The sequence below is a fragment of the Dendrobates tinctorius genome, unplaced genomic scaffold (genome assembly GCF_039654945.1).
Source record: "Dendrobates tinctorius isolate UK_male_01 unplaced genomic scaffold, ASM3965494v1 ptg000048l, whole genome shotgun sequence".
NCBI classification, from domain to species: Eukaryota; Metazoa; Chordata; class Amphibia; order Anura; family Dendrobatidae; genus Dendrobates; species Dendrobates tinctorius.
The window spans coordinates 18,656,484-18,670,146 of record NW_027361716.1 but is presented as its reverse complement, the minus strand read 5'-3'; the positions used below and the strand labels follow the sequence as shown (position 1 = coordinate 18,670,146).

The 13,663-nt window shown below is 47.6% G+C and overlaps 1 protein-coding gene across 3 annotated transcripts in view; it reads left to right on the top strand.

Annotated features, from left to right (window-relative positions):
* Nucleotides 1-13,663, top strand: part of LOC141090243 (solute carrier family 13 member 1-like) — a 113,466-nt gene that overhangs the window by 28,194 nt on the left and 71,609 nt on the right. For all 3 annotated transcript variants that reach the window (XM_073576327.1, XM_073576326.1, XM_073576328.1), the window contains exons 4-5: nucleotides 1,734-1,909; nucleotides 3,545-3,581. In XM_073576327.1, coding sequence (XP_073432428.1) covers nucleotides 1,734-1,909; nucleotides 3,545-3,581 — 213 coding nt within the window. The remainder of the gene's footprint in view (nucleotides 1-1,733; nucleotides 1,910-3,544; nucleotides 3,582-13,663) is intronic.

The window sequence follows — 13,663 nt, the reverse complement described above, 5'->3', positions numbered from 1 at the left end:
AAGTAACTAATGTCTGGATTCTCCACAGGTGCCCGTCTGCAAGGCACTTACAGATGAGATAGCAGTGCTAGGTTTTAGTTGCCACATCTGAGAGCAGCATAATGTAAGGCGAGACCCTGATTCCAGTGATGTGTCACTTAGTTTAGTGGGTGCAGCAGTTGTGGTACAATCAAGAGTTTTTAGATGTATCAGTACTCTGCTAGTCAGTGGTGGAGTTGGACCACTTGGCTCTCGAGCTGTAGTCTGGCAGTGATAATCGCCTGCTGATAAAACTCTCCCTTTATAGAAACAGCACACAGCCTAATAAGTGACACGTTGCTGCAATCAGTGTCTCAGCCCTTACTACATAACAAACACCTGCTGACAGATTCACATTAAAAAATACCCGATCCCTGATTGCAAAGCAATTTACCCCATTTTGATCATTAGTGAAATTATTGTTACCAATTATCTATTTGAGAACAATTCGCTTCAAGAGAAAGTGAATCCGCACAGCGAAGGAACCAACTTAGTGCACAGGTGTTGCGCAGTCAATCTGCATGCATACTTTCAGCAGTGAATCCTCCGTAAGCCAGGTTGCCTCTCCAAAACGAACAGCCACAATAGATGCCAATGAAAAAGAAGCAGGATGACACTCACCGGTAAAAGTCACTCTTTTTTCCAATATTTTAAAACATCGGCGTCGGGAGGATGGGAGCAGCAGTGGAGGAGATGATGGCCGTTTCATGCTGCGGTAGGCTTCTACGGGTGTGACCCGTAGAGGCGCTACCGCAGCGCAAAACGGCCATCGTCCCCTCCACTCCTGCTCCCATCCTCCCGATGCCGATGTTTTAAAATATTGGAATAAAGAGTGACTTTTACCGGTGAGTGTCATCCTGCTTCTTTTTCATTGGCATCTATTTGAGAACAATGATCTGGCATGACTGCCTGGGCACTATTATCAACAGAAGCCATGATGGCAGTGTGAACCGAGCCTTTGTCCTGGTTCTCTAGTCTTTCTTTTCTTCTACCGGCAGTACTGGCATCACGCTGGCATTTTACAGTCATTAATATTGTAGTTTGACAACATGTTCAGACGTTAATTACCATGGTATATGAAATGGCGAGAGCCGCCTGGGTATTGATGTACCGTATATTGTCTGTGCTGATGAGCAGGACTCTTCCGCACTATGTATACAGCATTAAATATTGATGCTATGTGCATTGCACACGGTGACTAGCGTTGTTGTAGGCCTCCGGGCTGTTTCATCACTCATGTGCAGGAGCAGCGTCTCTCACCAGATAGTCGTAGCTCAGCAATTACTGTCAGCACAGAGCGCCGCAGGTCCAGCCGCAGTAAGAAGCTGTCCTGTTCCTGTGTCATACACCGGATTCTAGGAGAGACTCTTGCAAGGAGCGGATACAGATTGTAGACGTCAAGCTTTCTTGCAGAGTTGGCAGTCACTTTTGTTGTCTTATTTGTTTCCATACACCGTTCTAGTGAATAAAAGGGTTAAAAAGTGAATAACCGGATAGTGTGTCTGGTCGATACTGGTTCCATTTATTATAGAATGTGCATTCCTGTTTTCTCCCCCCACAAAGATCCCAACTCTCACCCACGGGCAACGTCTGCCGTGCCACACCGGGTTCATGTAGTGGCGCTGACCCCTTATTTGTCATCGTGAACAATACCTCTAGCTAGATTGAATTCTATTTTGTTCTCTAATAAATCCTGTCTTTTCCCCGTTTCTCAGGCTTTTATTGGGATTTATGGGCTGCACCTCTCTGTTGTCCATGTGGCTGAGTAATACATCGACAGCCGCCATGGTGATGCCGATTGTGGATGCCGTTCTGTGTCAGCTCAACAGCGCTGCGCCGGAGGAGAAAGCCTTAACCAACACTAGTCCGAGGCCGCCGCCAAACAACGAAGGCACGTAGAAAAAATGCAATATTTATGTGTGTGACTAGCTAAGGCTGAATTCAGACATCCATCACGGTCCAAGTACTGACCACAATGCAGACTAGCCGCAGGACTCCCAATGGCCGCTCATCTGGCTATGAGGCTATTATTGAGTGCTGGTTCATGCTCCGGGCTGTGTACTTGGGCAGTGATGTCTGAAGGAAGCCTAAAGGTGCCCAGTAATTGCTGCTCATACCAATGCTCCCTGTATATAAAGTCAGACGTGTGCAGTAAAATTCCTTCATAAATGGGACCTGGAATATTCTTGATAATTGAACGTTCTTAGAAAAGTATAAAACACCATTGTAAGAGCAGAGAATCAGTGGGAAGATCGCCCAACTCGCGCTGTAAGCACAAGATATCTTATAAAAAAGGGGAGAAGCCAGCGCTGCTTGTGGTCAGAACGCAATACATAAAGTGCGTATGCACATATTGATTTCTAACTGTATTTCAAAATGAGACATTTAGCAAAAAATTGATCAATATTTTGAGCCACCCTGCCATGCCAAGGCATTCTCATATGGGGCAGTCCTGCTCTACGTTTTTTATATTCGCTGTGCCATTATGGCCTCCTAAATGTATTAAAAGCAAGACTGTATAAAATGCAAAATGTACCTGAAGCATTTCTGAATCACTCCCATGGAGCCAGAAAAGGCAAGTGCAGATAAAGGTTGACCAGGTCCGGACATAGACATTTCAGGTTCAACCTCCACACTGCCCGACCAGCACCATAGATGAACCACTAGATTGCTAGATTGATCTAGGCTGCTGTGCACACACACAGCAGCCCTGCCCTAGGCTCCGTTTGATTGTGCACCTGTGTCTGGGCCTGTATCACCCTTCATCTGTGGTTGCTGGTTTGGCAGTGTAGAGGTTAAACTTGAAACGTCTATGTCCGGACCTGGTCAACCTTTATCTGCACTTTCCTTTTCTGGCTCCATGGGAGTGATTCGGAAACGCTTCGGGTACAGCCTGCATTTAATATGGTCTTGCTTTTAATACATTTAGGAGGCCGTAATGGCAAAAGCGAATATAAAAAACACAGAGTAGGACTGCCCCACATGAGAATGCCTTGGTGTGGCGGGATGGCTCAAAATATTGATCATTTTTTTGCTAAATGTCTCATTTTGAAATACAGTTCGAAATCACTCTGTGCATATGCACTTTATGTATTGTGTTCTGACCACAAGCAGCGCTGGCTTCTCCCCTTTTTCACAAGATATCTTACTGCCAGTTTATGCAGAAAAAAACAGCCTGTTTGCTTCAATTTTCCCCTTGTGGTCTTGTGAAATTTCTATATCATACTGCATTTCTCACATGGAAACTGACAAATTATCAGAATTTCTGGACTATCAGGTGCCAGCTGAAATACGCTTTCCGTTTTATATTTGCTCACATGAATAATCCTGGGTTTGTGACCCTTGGCGATTTTACTTTTATTATTCTCCCCTCCTTGTGTCTTTACCTGCAGCTTTCATTATTTGACTTATAACTCTTATGGAGGGAAATTTCTGACAATGGCTTTCTTTGCCAATTATATCTCACTTTTGTCATTTTTACAATTTTTTTTTTTAATGTGTTCTTGTTTCTGCTTCCTACTTACAGACAATACAAAGATTGATCTTGCATCTTTTCCTGAAAGGTAAGCAAAATTGTTAGTCCAGCTCAAAGTAATCCATTTACATGTCCTATTAAAGGGAACCTGTAACCAGGTTTTTGCCACTTAATCTGAGAGCAACATAACGTAAAGACTAATACTCTGATTCCAGCGATGTACCACTTACTGGGCTGCTTGCAGTATTTTTGAAAACAAAAAAAAATCAGGTTTATTAGCGGGTGATTATCAGTAGGGGACTAGTAAACCTGCTGTCATGTAGTCCTCCATATCTATGAGCTCTATATAAACCATCCCCACCACTGATTGGCAGTTTTCTGCCTATGCACAGGGTGTTGACACTCCCACCAGGACTGTGGGATAGTCGGAACCGTGTCGGGCAGTTCTTTTGAGGAAGTTACGGGGCCATGACCCGAATCCGTGGCCCTGGCTGTGCCGTAAAATGCGGCATATTTGTATGGGTTTTAACGTAACGCCAACTGTGGTGTTTGGCAACAGATGGCCGACGCTGCTAAAGGAGACCGCTGGGGCTGATGGTGATGCAGCTGGGATGGTTCTGCTCCCCGCAGGTGGAGCGGGGCCCCAGGGCTACCAGTTCCGTTTATGTCAGGCTTTGTGTACCTCGTGGTGCAGGACACGAGATCACTGGAGGACACAAGGACTGTAGTTTTCTTTTCCTTTACTTGATGGTTGATGGTACCGACAGGGCACTGGTAACAGATCGTACTGGAGAGCCGGCCAGCCTGGAAGCAATTTTGGATACACCTGGCCAGGTACGTACGGAGCCCTTCCTTCTGCGCTGTCATCCCTTTTTCCTTGCTGCCTAACAGCTCACCCTCCTGCTCCTAACTGTCTCTCTGTTTTTAAAAACAAACCGTTGCCCACATGACAGGCAGCTCGAGCCTATCACAGGTGCCGCTCCTTTGTGTCGGCTCTGGTATGCTGCTGTGCAGCCAGGTATTAGATTGGGCCAGGAGACCTGCAGTCCCCTGCCTTCTGGATTTGGCTGCCGGGACTTCCGTACCCTCGCAACCACGAACACCAGTATCCGGTTCCTTGCGCTCAGCTCTGGGTTGAGTTTAATCACAGCTCCACTGCCCAGGTTCTGCTCGACTTCTCTCCTACTGACACCTGGTAAGGGGACCCCTCCTTGATTCCAAGTATGACATTATTCCCTCGGAGGGAGGCAATGCCACTGTGGCAACCGGACTCATGGGGTGCCACAGTATACAGCTGTCAATCCGTGGTGTGGGCGGGGGTTTGCAGCGCTCAGCGTTCAGAGAACTGGTAGATCTCTAGCGGATTAAACACAATTTTATTAAAACTGCAGCCATCAGCCCAGTAACTCACATAGCTGGCATCTGAGTCTCTGCCCCTACTTCTTACTATTCTCAGATGTTGCAGCAAAACCCTGGTGGCAAATTCTGTTTGATGTGTTTTCCAAAATTGATGGGGTAAAAGATTATGTAATCCTAGAAATACTGGTAATGGTGCCGTGGTGTAACAGAACTATCGAGCTGGCCTTGCACAATAGAGAAATGTTGGTTGTACCTCCTGACAATCTAATATAAGTGCAGAGAGCTGCCTGCTCTCCTTTTTGCTATCATCTTTGAATTAAAGACCCAGTATATTGTATTTTGACTTTCCAATCCTATATGCTCCTAGGAGAAGTGTTTGACTTATCTACCTCTTTCTATTGAGGTGCATTTTCCGCCTATTCACATGCTGCTATTTCTTGGGGAGTCAGTAGAAAGTTTTTCATTTACAGCTTTAACCCCTTCACCCCCAAGGGTGGTTTGCACGTTCATGACCGGGCCAATTTTTACAATTCTGACCACTGTACCTTTATGAGGTCATAACTCTGGAACGCTTCCATGGATCCCGGTGATTCTGACATTGTTTTCTCGTGACATATTGTACTTCATGTTAGTGGTAAAAATTCATTCAAATAACTTGCGTTTATTTGTGAGAAAAACGGAAATTTGGCGAAAATTTTGAAAATTTCGCGATTTTCCAACTTTGAATTTTTATGCCCTTAAATCACAGAGATACGGCACACAAAAAACTTGATAACTACATTTCCCACATGTTTACTTTACATCAGCACAATTTTGGAACCAAAATTTTTTTTTGTTAGGAAGTTATAAGGGTTAAAAGTTGACCAGCGATTTCTCATTTTTACAACACCATTTTATTTTTAGGACCACATCACATTTGAAGCCAGTTTGAGGGGTCTATATGATAGAAAATACCCAAAAGTGACACCATTCTAAAAACTGCACCCCTTAAGGTGCTCAAAACCACATTCAAGAAGTTTATTAACCCTTTAGGTGCGTCACAGGAATTTTTTTGAATATTTAAAAAAAAATGAACATCTAACTTTTTTTCATAAAAAAAATACTTCAGGTTCAATTTTTTTTATTTTACCAAGGGTAACAGGAGAAATTGAACTGCAAAAGTTATTGTGCAATTTGTCCTGAGTACGCAGATACCTGATATGTGGGGGGGAACGACTGTTTTGGCGCATGGCAGAGCTCAGAATGGAAGGAGCGCCGTTTGACTTTTTCAATGCAAAATTGGCTGGAATTCAGATTGGACGCCATGTCACGTTTGGAGAGTCCCTAATGTACCTAAACAGTGGAAACCCCCTACAAGTGACCCCATTTTGGAAACTAGACCCCCCAAGGAACTTATCTAGATATGTGGTGAGAACTTTGAACCCACAAGGGCTTTACAGAAGTTTATAACGTACAGCGGTACAATTAAAAAATCATATTTTTTCCACAAAAATGATCTTTTCACCCTCAATTCTTATTTTTCCAAGGGTAACAGGACCCTAAAAGTTATTGTGCAATTTGTCCTGAGTACGCTGATACCCCACATGTGGGGGTAAACCACTATTTGGGCGCATGGCAGAGCTCGGAAGGGAAGCAGCGCCATTTGACGTTTTGGGCTGGAATTGAGATCGGACACCATGTCGCGTTTGGAAAACTCCTGATGTACCAAAACAGTGGAACCCCCCCACAAATGACACCATTTTGGAAACTAGACCCCCTAAGGAACTTATCTAGATGTGTGGAGAGCACTTTGACCCCCCCAGTGCTTCACAGAAGTTTATAACACCCGGGCGTGAAAATAAAAAATTCGTATTTTTTCCACAAACATCTTTTAATCACCATTTTTTTATTTTCCCAAGGGTACCAGGAGAAATTGGACCCCAAAAGTTGTTGTCCAATTTGTCCTGAGTATGCTGATACCCCATATGTGGGAGAAAACTACTGTATGGGCACACGTCGGGGCTCGGAAGGGAAGTAGTGACGTTTTGGAATGCAGACTTTGATGGAATGGTCTGCGGGTGTCATGTTGCCTTTGGAGAGCCCCTAATGTACCTAAACAGTGGAAACCACCCACAAATGACCCCATTTTGAAAACTAGACCCACTAAGGAATGTATCTAGATGTGAGGTGAGCACTTTGAACCCCCAAGGGCTTCACAGAAGTTTATAATGCCAGGGCATGACAATAAAAAAATCGTATTTTTTCCACAAACATGATCAATTAGTCCCCAATTTTTTCATTTTCCCAAGGGTACCAGGAGAAATTGGACCCCAAAAGTTGTTGTCCAATTTGTCCTGAGTACGCTGACACCCCATATGTGGGAGAAAACTACTGTATGGACACACGTCAGGGCTCGAAAGGGAAGCAGTGACGTTTTGGAATGCAGACTTTGATGGAATGGTCTGCGGGTGTCATGTGCGTTTGGAGAGCCCCTGATGTACCTAAACTATTGAAACTCCCCACAATTGACCCCATTTTGGACACTAGACCCCCCACGGAACTTATCTAGATGTGTGGTGAGCACTTTGAACCCCCAAGTGCTTCACAGAAGTTTATAACACTCGGACGTGAAAATAAAAAAATCATTTTTTTCCACAAAAATTATATTTTTGCCCCCAATTTTTTATTTTCCTAAGGGTAACAGGAGAAATTGGACCCCAAAAATTGTTTTGCAATTTGTCCTGAGTAGGCTGATACCCTACATGTGGGGGTAAAACACTGTTTGGGCGCATAGCAGAGCTTGGAAGGGAAGGAGCACCATTTGACTTTTTCAACTCAGAATTGGCTGGAATTGAGATCAGACGCCATGTTGCATTTGGAGAGCCCTTGATGTGCCCAAACAGTGGAAACCCCCAATTCTAACTCCAACCCGAACCCCAACACGCCCCTAGCCCTAACCCTAGCCCTAACCCTAGCCCTAACCCTAGCCCTAACCCTAGCGCTAACCCTAGCCCTAACCCTAGCGCTAACCCTAGCGCTAACCCTAGCGCTAACCCTAGCCCTAACCCTAGCCCTAACCCTAGCCCTAACCCTAGCCCTAACCCTAGCCCTAACCCTAGCCCTAACCCTAGCCCTAACCCTAATGGAAAAATGGAAATACATTTTTTTAATTTTATTATTTTTCCCTAACTAAGGGGGTGATAACGGGGGGTTTGATTTACTATTTATGGCGGTTTTTATGTTTGGCGGCTGTCGCACGCTAAAAGACGCTTTTTATTGTAAAAATAGTTTTTGCATCACCACATGTTGAGAGCTATAATTTTTCCGTATTTTGACCCACCGAGTCATGTGAGGTCTTATTTTTTGCGGGACAAGTTGACGTTTTTATTGGTACCATTTTCGGGCACGTGAAATTTTTTGATCGCTTTTTATTCCGATTTTTGGGACGCAGAATGAACAAAAACCAGCGTTTCATGAATTTCTTTTGGGGGGGGGTGCGTTTACACCGTTCCGCGTGCGGTAAAATTGATAAAGCGGTTTTATTCTTCGGGTCAGTACGGTTACAGCGATACCTCATTTATGTCATTTTTTTATGTTTTTGTCGGTTTTATGCAATGAAAACTATTTTATATAAAAAATAATTATTTTTGCATCGCTTTATTCTGCGAGCTATAACTTTTTTATTTTTTCGCTGATGATGCTGTGTGGCGGCTCGTTTTTTGCGGGACAAGATGACGTTTTCAGCGGTACCATGGCTATTTATATGCGTCTTTTTGATCGCGCGTTATTACACTTTTTGTTTGGCGGTATGATAATAAATCATTATTTTTTGCTTCGTTTTTTATTTTTATTTTTTAAGGGGTTCGCTAAAGGGGTTAACTAATGGGACAGTTTTATAGGGCGGGTCGTTACGGACGCGGCGATACCTAATATGTGTACTTTTATTGTTTTTTTTTTTATTATTATTTCCAAAAAATGGATTTATTGGGGGAATATATTTTTTTTTTTTTTTTTTTTTTAATTATTTTTATACTTTTTTTTTTTTATTTTTTTTTTTTTACTTTATTAAATAGTCCCAGGTGGGACATCACTGTCCTGTGACAGATCGCTGATCTGTCACATCACAGATCACTGTGACAGATCAGCGATCTGACACAGGCACTGCAGAAGGCTTCCTCATGCCTGCGCTTTGCAGGCACTGAGGAAGCCAGCTTCCGAAGGCCCCCGTCTCCATCTTGGATTCGGGGGCCTGGAGGAAGGGAGTCCCCCGCAGCAGCGCTGCACATTGCGCTGCCGTGGGGGGCTCAGGGAAGCACGGAGGGAGCCCCCTCCCTGCCGATGCTTCCCTTTAACCCCCGGTACACCGCGATCGTGTTTGATCGCGGTTTGCAAGGGGTTAACGTGTCGGGGGCGGTCCGTGACCGCCCCTGACACATTGTGCCGGGTGTCAGCTGTGATAATCAGCTGACACCCGGCCGCGATCAGCGGCGCTCACCAAGTGGGCGCCGCTGATCGCGCCGACGTACTATCCCGTCCCCGGTCATACGGGCCCGGGTACCGTGGATGGGATAGTACGTCGGATGGCAGGAAGGGGTTAAAGGACACTTGGACAATTATGTAACAAAATCAAGCGGTTTACCAATCATTGTCAAGTATATACAGATTAACGTTTTTAAGTAGACATAAGTCCATTGACGTCAATTTATAGTGTAACGTTGTTCCAGAGGAAGGTAAAAATCCCATGAGGGGCTGTTAATTGCCCCATATTAGGGAAAAAACTATTTCTCACATTTGGTCATCATACTAGTTCTCTAGATCGATGGCCTATCATAAACTTTAGTAGCCATACCCTGTAATATTATATTACTCTGTCGCCTCATTGGGGGACACAGAACCATGGGTGTTATGCTGCTGTCCACTAGGAGGCGACACTATGCATAATCTGAAAAAGATGAACTTTGGCTCCTCCTCTGCAGTATACACCCCTGGACGGCGTCAGCCTTCTCCAGTTTTTGCGTAGTGTCGCAAGGAGGCACACCTTTTTTCTTTTTTTCCTTTCGTCGGAACAGATGAAGAAAAGTGGGTCTCCAGCGAGACTCCCGGCATGGCTCCTTCCTTGGCCCCCTTTTAGGGGTGCCCAGTTTAAGTGGATATGGCGGTTCCCCATGTCGCTAGTTCCCCAGTCCCTCGGGTACTGGTCCGAACTTGAGACCCCCCCTCCTTCCCCAACCCCCTTCACGGTCTGGGTTGAGGTTGAGACAAGGATGAAGACACCCTGACGGTGACAGACGCACCCTCCCTAATCCCCCGCAGGGGGCATTAGGTTGAGACGCCGCAGGTAGGGTCGGAGTACAGACAGCATTCTGCACCAGGGACCCCAGCCCAGCTGTGGGATCCTGCTGGGGCCGGGGGAGGGTGCAGGCAGACGTGGCACAGCAGAGACAGGGCTTTCTGCTCCCCTGCCTATGCAGCAGCAGTGGCTCCATGGTGCTCCAGGGACCCCCCACACAGGTACCGCTAGCCCTGCTGCCCCCACCGCTAGCCAGTCGCCCATTCCGGGGGGGTCCGGTGCAAATCCGACCCCCTCCCGGACTACCGCGCCGCTCTGGAGCCCTCCTGGGCATCAGGCCTCTAATCTAGACCGCGGCTTCGGCCTAGCCGAAGCCGCCGCCTTTTCCCCGCCCCCCGGATGACTAAAATGACACGCTGGAGTGTCATAGAAGGGGCGGATTGAGGCAGAAAGGGCGCGTTTTTACAAGCCCAGCGTGCCCTTTTCAGCTCTCCGCCCCCTCCTCCCTCTCCTCAGAGTCCCGGTGGCCATTTTTTTTGGATGAGATCCAGGAGAGGAGCATCACAGCGGTCTCCGGGGGGCACAGAACTAGGATCTGTCGGCGCTGGACCTAGGGGCACACCGGTGGGGTAAGCTCACAGCTGGGTTTTCATTACTCAGCTGTGAATCCATACTTCCTAGAAGGCTCTCTGTGGGTTCCCTCTGCGTAGCCACCCCTGTACGATCCCTGATAGCCAGCCTCTGTGCACTATGCCGGGCTCAAGGAAGAGAACCAGGCAGGAATGTTTCTATGCATTCTGCACAGCCTGCAAAGCCACGCTCCCTAGTGGTAGCACGTATCCGCACTGCCGGGACTGCATCCAGAACTCTGGGTCAGAACCCCAGGGAGTCCCTACTGACGCTTCAGTGTCACAGGCCACGCCGGAATGGGCAACTCAGATGTCACAGTCTATGACACAGTCCATAGACAACCTAACTGCCGCATTGCTGCAAGCTCTGCAGAGTCGGGCCCCGGCTATGGACGTTACACAGCAAACGGACAGCTTGTCTCAGGAACATGCTGCTTCCGACTCTCACAGACGTAAGCGGACCCACAGGTCTCGATCACCTGAGTCGGCCTATAGCACAAGGTTGTCCCCCCCCCAGGGAGAGACAGCGTCATTCCAGGTCTCCTAGGCAGTCCCCTGTCACAGACAGACAGTGCAATTTACCACAGAGATCCCCCACCACAGAAGACCCCTGCCCCAGGTCGCCCTCCAGGGATCGCCTTAGTGAGGCACAGGATTCGGAGGGCATCTGTGACTCCGACTCAGATAACGAAACGGAGAGGTCCGTGGTACCTTCTCCCCCTAGCAATACAGCGCTAGTTGAGGACATAATCTCTGCAATTCATCGGGTGCTAAAAATTCCAGAGTCGGCCCTGGAAGTCCCAGAACATAGGATTTGCTTCGAAAGTGTTCAGAAACCACCTAAGGTCTTCCCTAATCACCATGAGTTTGAGGAAATACTTACCAAACAGTTTGCGCAGCCTGAGAAAAAATGTGCTAATCGCAAATATTTGGAAGCGAAGTACCCCTTCCCACAGACAGACACCAAACAATGGACAGATCCACCTGAAGTGGACCCCCCGGTTTCTAGGCTAGCAGCGCAGACCTTACTCTCTCTGCCAGATAGCTCAACCCTCAGGGACGCAGCAGACCGGCAAGTAGAACGCATGGCTCGTTCTATTTTCGAAGCGGCAGGCGCCTCTCTGGGCCCTGCGTTTGCTTCAGTTTGGGCGGCCAAGGCCATCCTGGCTTGGGCCAAAAAACTACAGGAGGGTCTTCAAGCTTCAAATCCCGAGCTCTCGGACCAAGCGGTCCAGATAGCAGTGGTAGCAGACTACATGCTTCATGCAGCCCTGGATTCCGCAAGAGGTGTAGCGGGAATAGCATCAAACGCCATCACGATCCGACGCATCCTCTGGCTGCGAGAATGGAAAGCGGATGCGGCCTCAAAGAAGTCCCTAACGTGACTTCCGTATCTTACTGGAAGACTTTGCGGCGAAAAGCTGGACACAATGATAGCCAATGCCACTGGGGGTAAGAGTACCTCTCTCCCTCAACTAAAACCGAAACGCACGTTTAAACGAAGAAACCAGACGCGATTCCGATCCTTTCGGAATTCCTCTGGCTGGTCCGTCTCGCGTCCAGTGCAAAACCGTAACCGCTCTCCACGCAGGGACAACCCACGGACGCAGCAGCGACCGGACAGGTCTTGGCAGTCGAAAGCAGGCCAAGCGAAACCCAAGGGAGGGAAACCTCAGAACGTCGCTTCATCATGACTCACGAACTCCGGAAGACACCCCACCAGTAGGTGGCCGACTTTTACTCTTCCAGCAAGTCTGGCTGCCTATTACAGAAGACAGGTGGGTCAGGGAAATAGTGTCTTCTGGATACAAGATAGAGTTCACTTCCGCTCCACCGAACCGGTTCTTCCTTTCTATTCCTCCAACACCACCAGACAAGGCTCGTGCTTTACACCAAGCGGTCTCCTCTCTCCTTCAAGCAGGAGTTGTGGTGCCGGTTCCCGCTAACGAGAGATTCCGAGGGTTCTACTCAAATCTGTTCGTAGTCCCCAAGAAAGGAGGCAGCGTCCGACCCATACTGGACCTAAAACAGCTCAACAATTACGTACAGGTCCGTCACTTCCGCATGGAGTCCCTCCGGTCCATCATTGCATCCATGGAGCAGGGAGAATACCTTGCCTCCATAGACATACTGGATGCGTATCTGCACATACCAATTGCCCCCGCCCACCAAAAGTTTCTCAGGTTCGCGGTCAACCAAAACCACTACCAGTTTGTCGCCCTTCCGTTCGGACTTGCCACGGCTCCAAGAACGTTCACCAAAGTCATGGCGGCCACCATGGACGTTCTGCACTCGAGGCATTCTAGTCATCCCGTACCTGGACGACCTCCTCATCAAGTCTCCCACTTTCAAAGATTGCGAGGTCAGTGTCTCAATCACAATAGACACACTGAGTCACCTGGGATGGCTAGTCAACCTACAGAAATCATCGACTATCCCAAGTCAGACTCTAAAGGGGGTTTTACACTAAGCAATATCGCTAGCAATATCGCTAAAACGTCACTGGTTTTGTGACGTTATAGCGATATTGCTAGCGATATCGCTATGTGTGATACTTACCAGCGACCGGCTCCCCCGCTGCTCATCGCTGATCGCGCGAGAATGTCCGGCTCCATTTCTCGTCGGGCGCTTCCTGCTGAGACTTCCTGCTGTGACGATGAGCGACGCGTGGACGCGGGCGGGAGGACGCAGGATCGCTGTGTGTGAATGGTAAGTATCGTGCGCTGCGTCGCTGCTGCATCGCTGTGAGATCTTTCTGTATGAAAGCTCACTAGCGATCATTTAGCGATGCACCAGCGATCCTGACCGGGTCGGATCGCTGGTTGGATCGCTGGTGCATCGCTAAATGTAAAAGGGCCTTAACATTCCTGGGAATGTTATTCGACACCTCCAGGGGCCTGGTGCTCCTTCCCA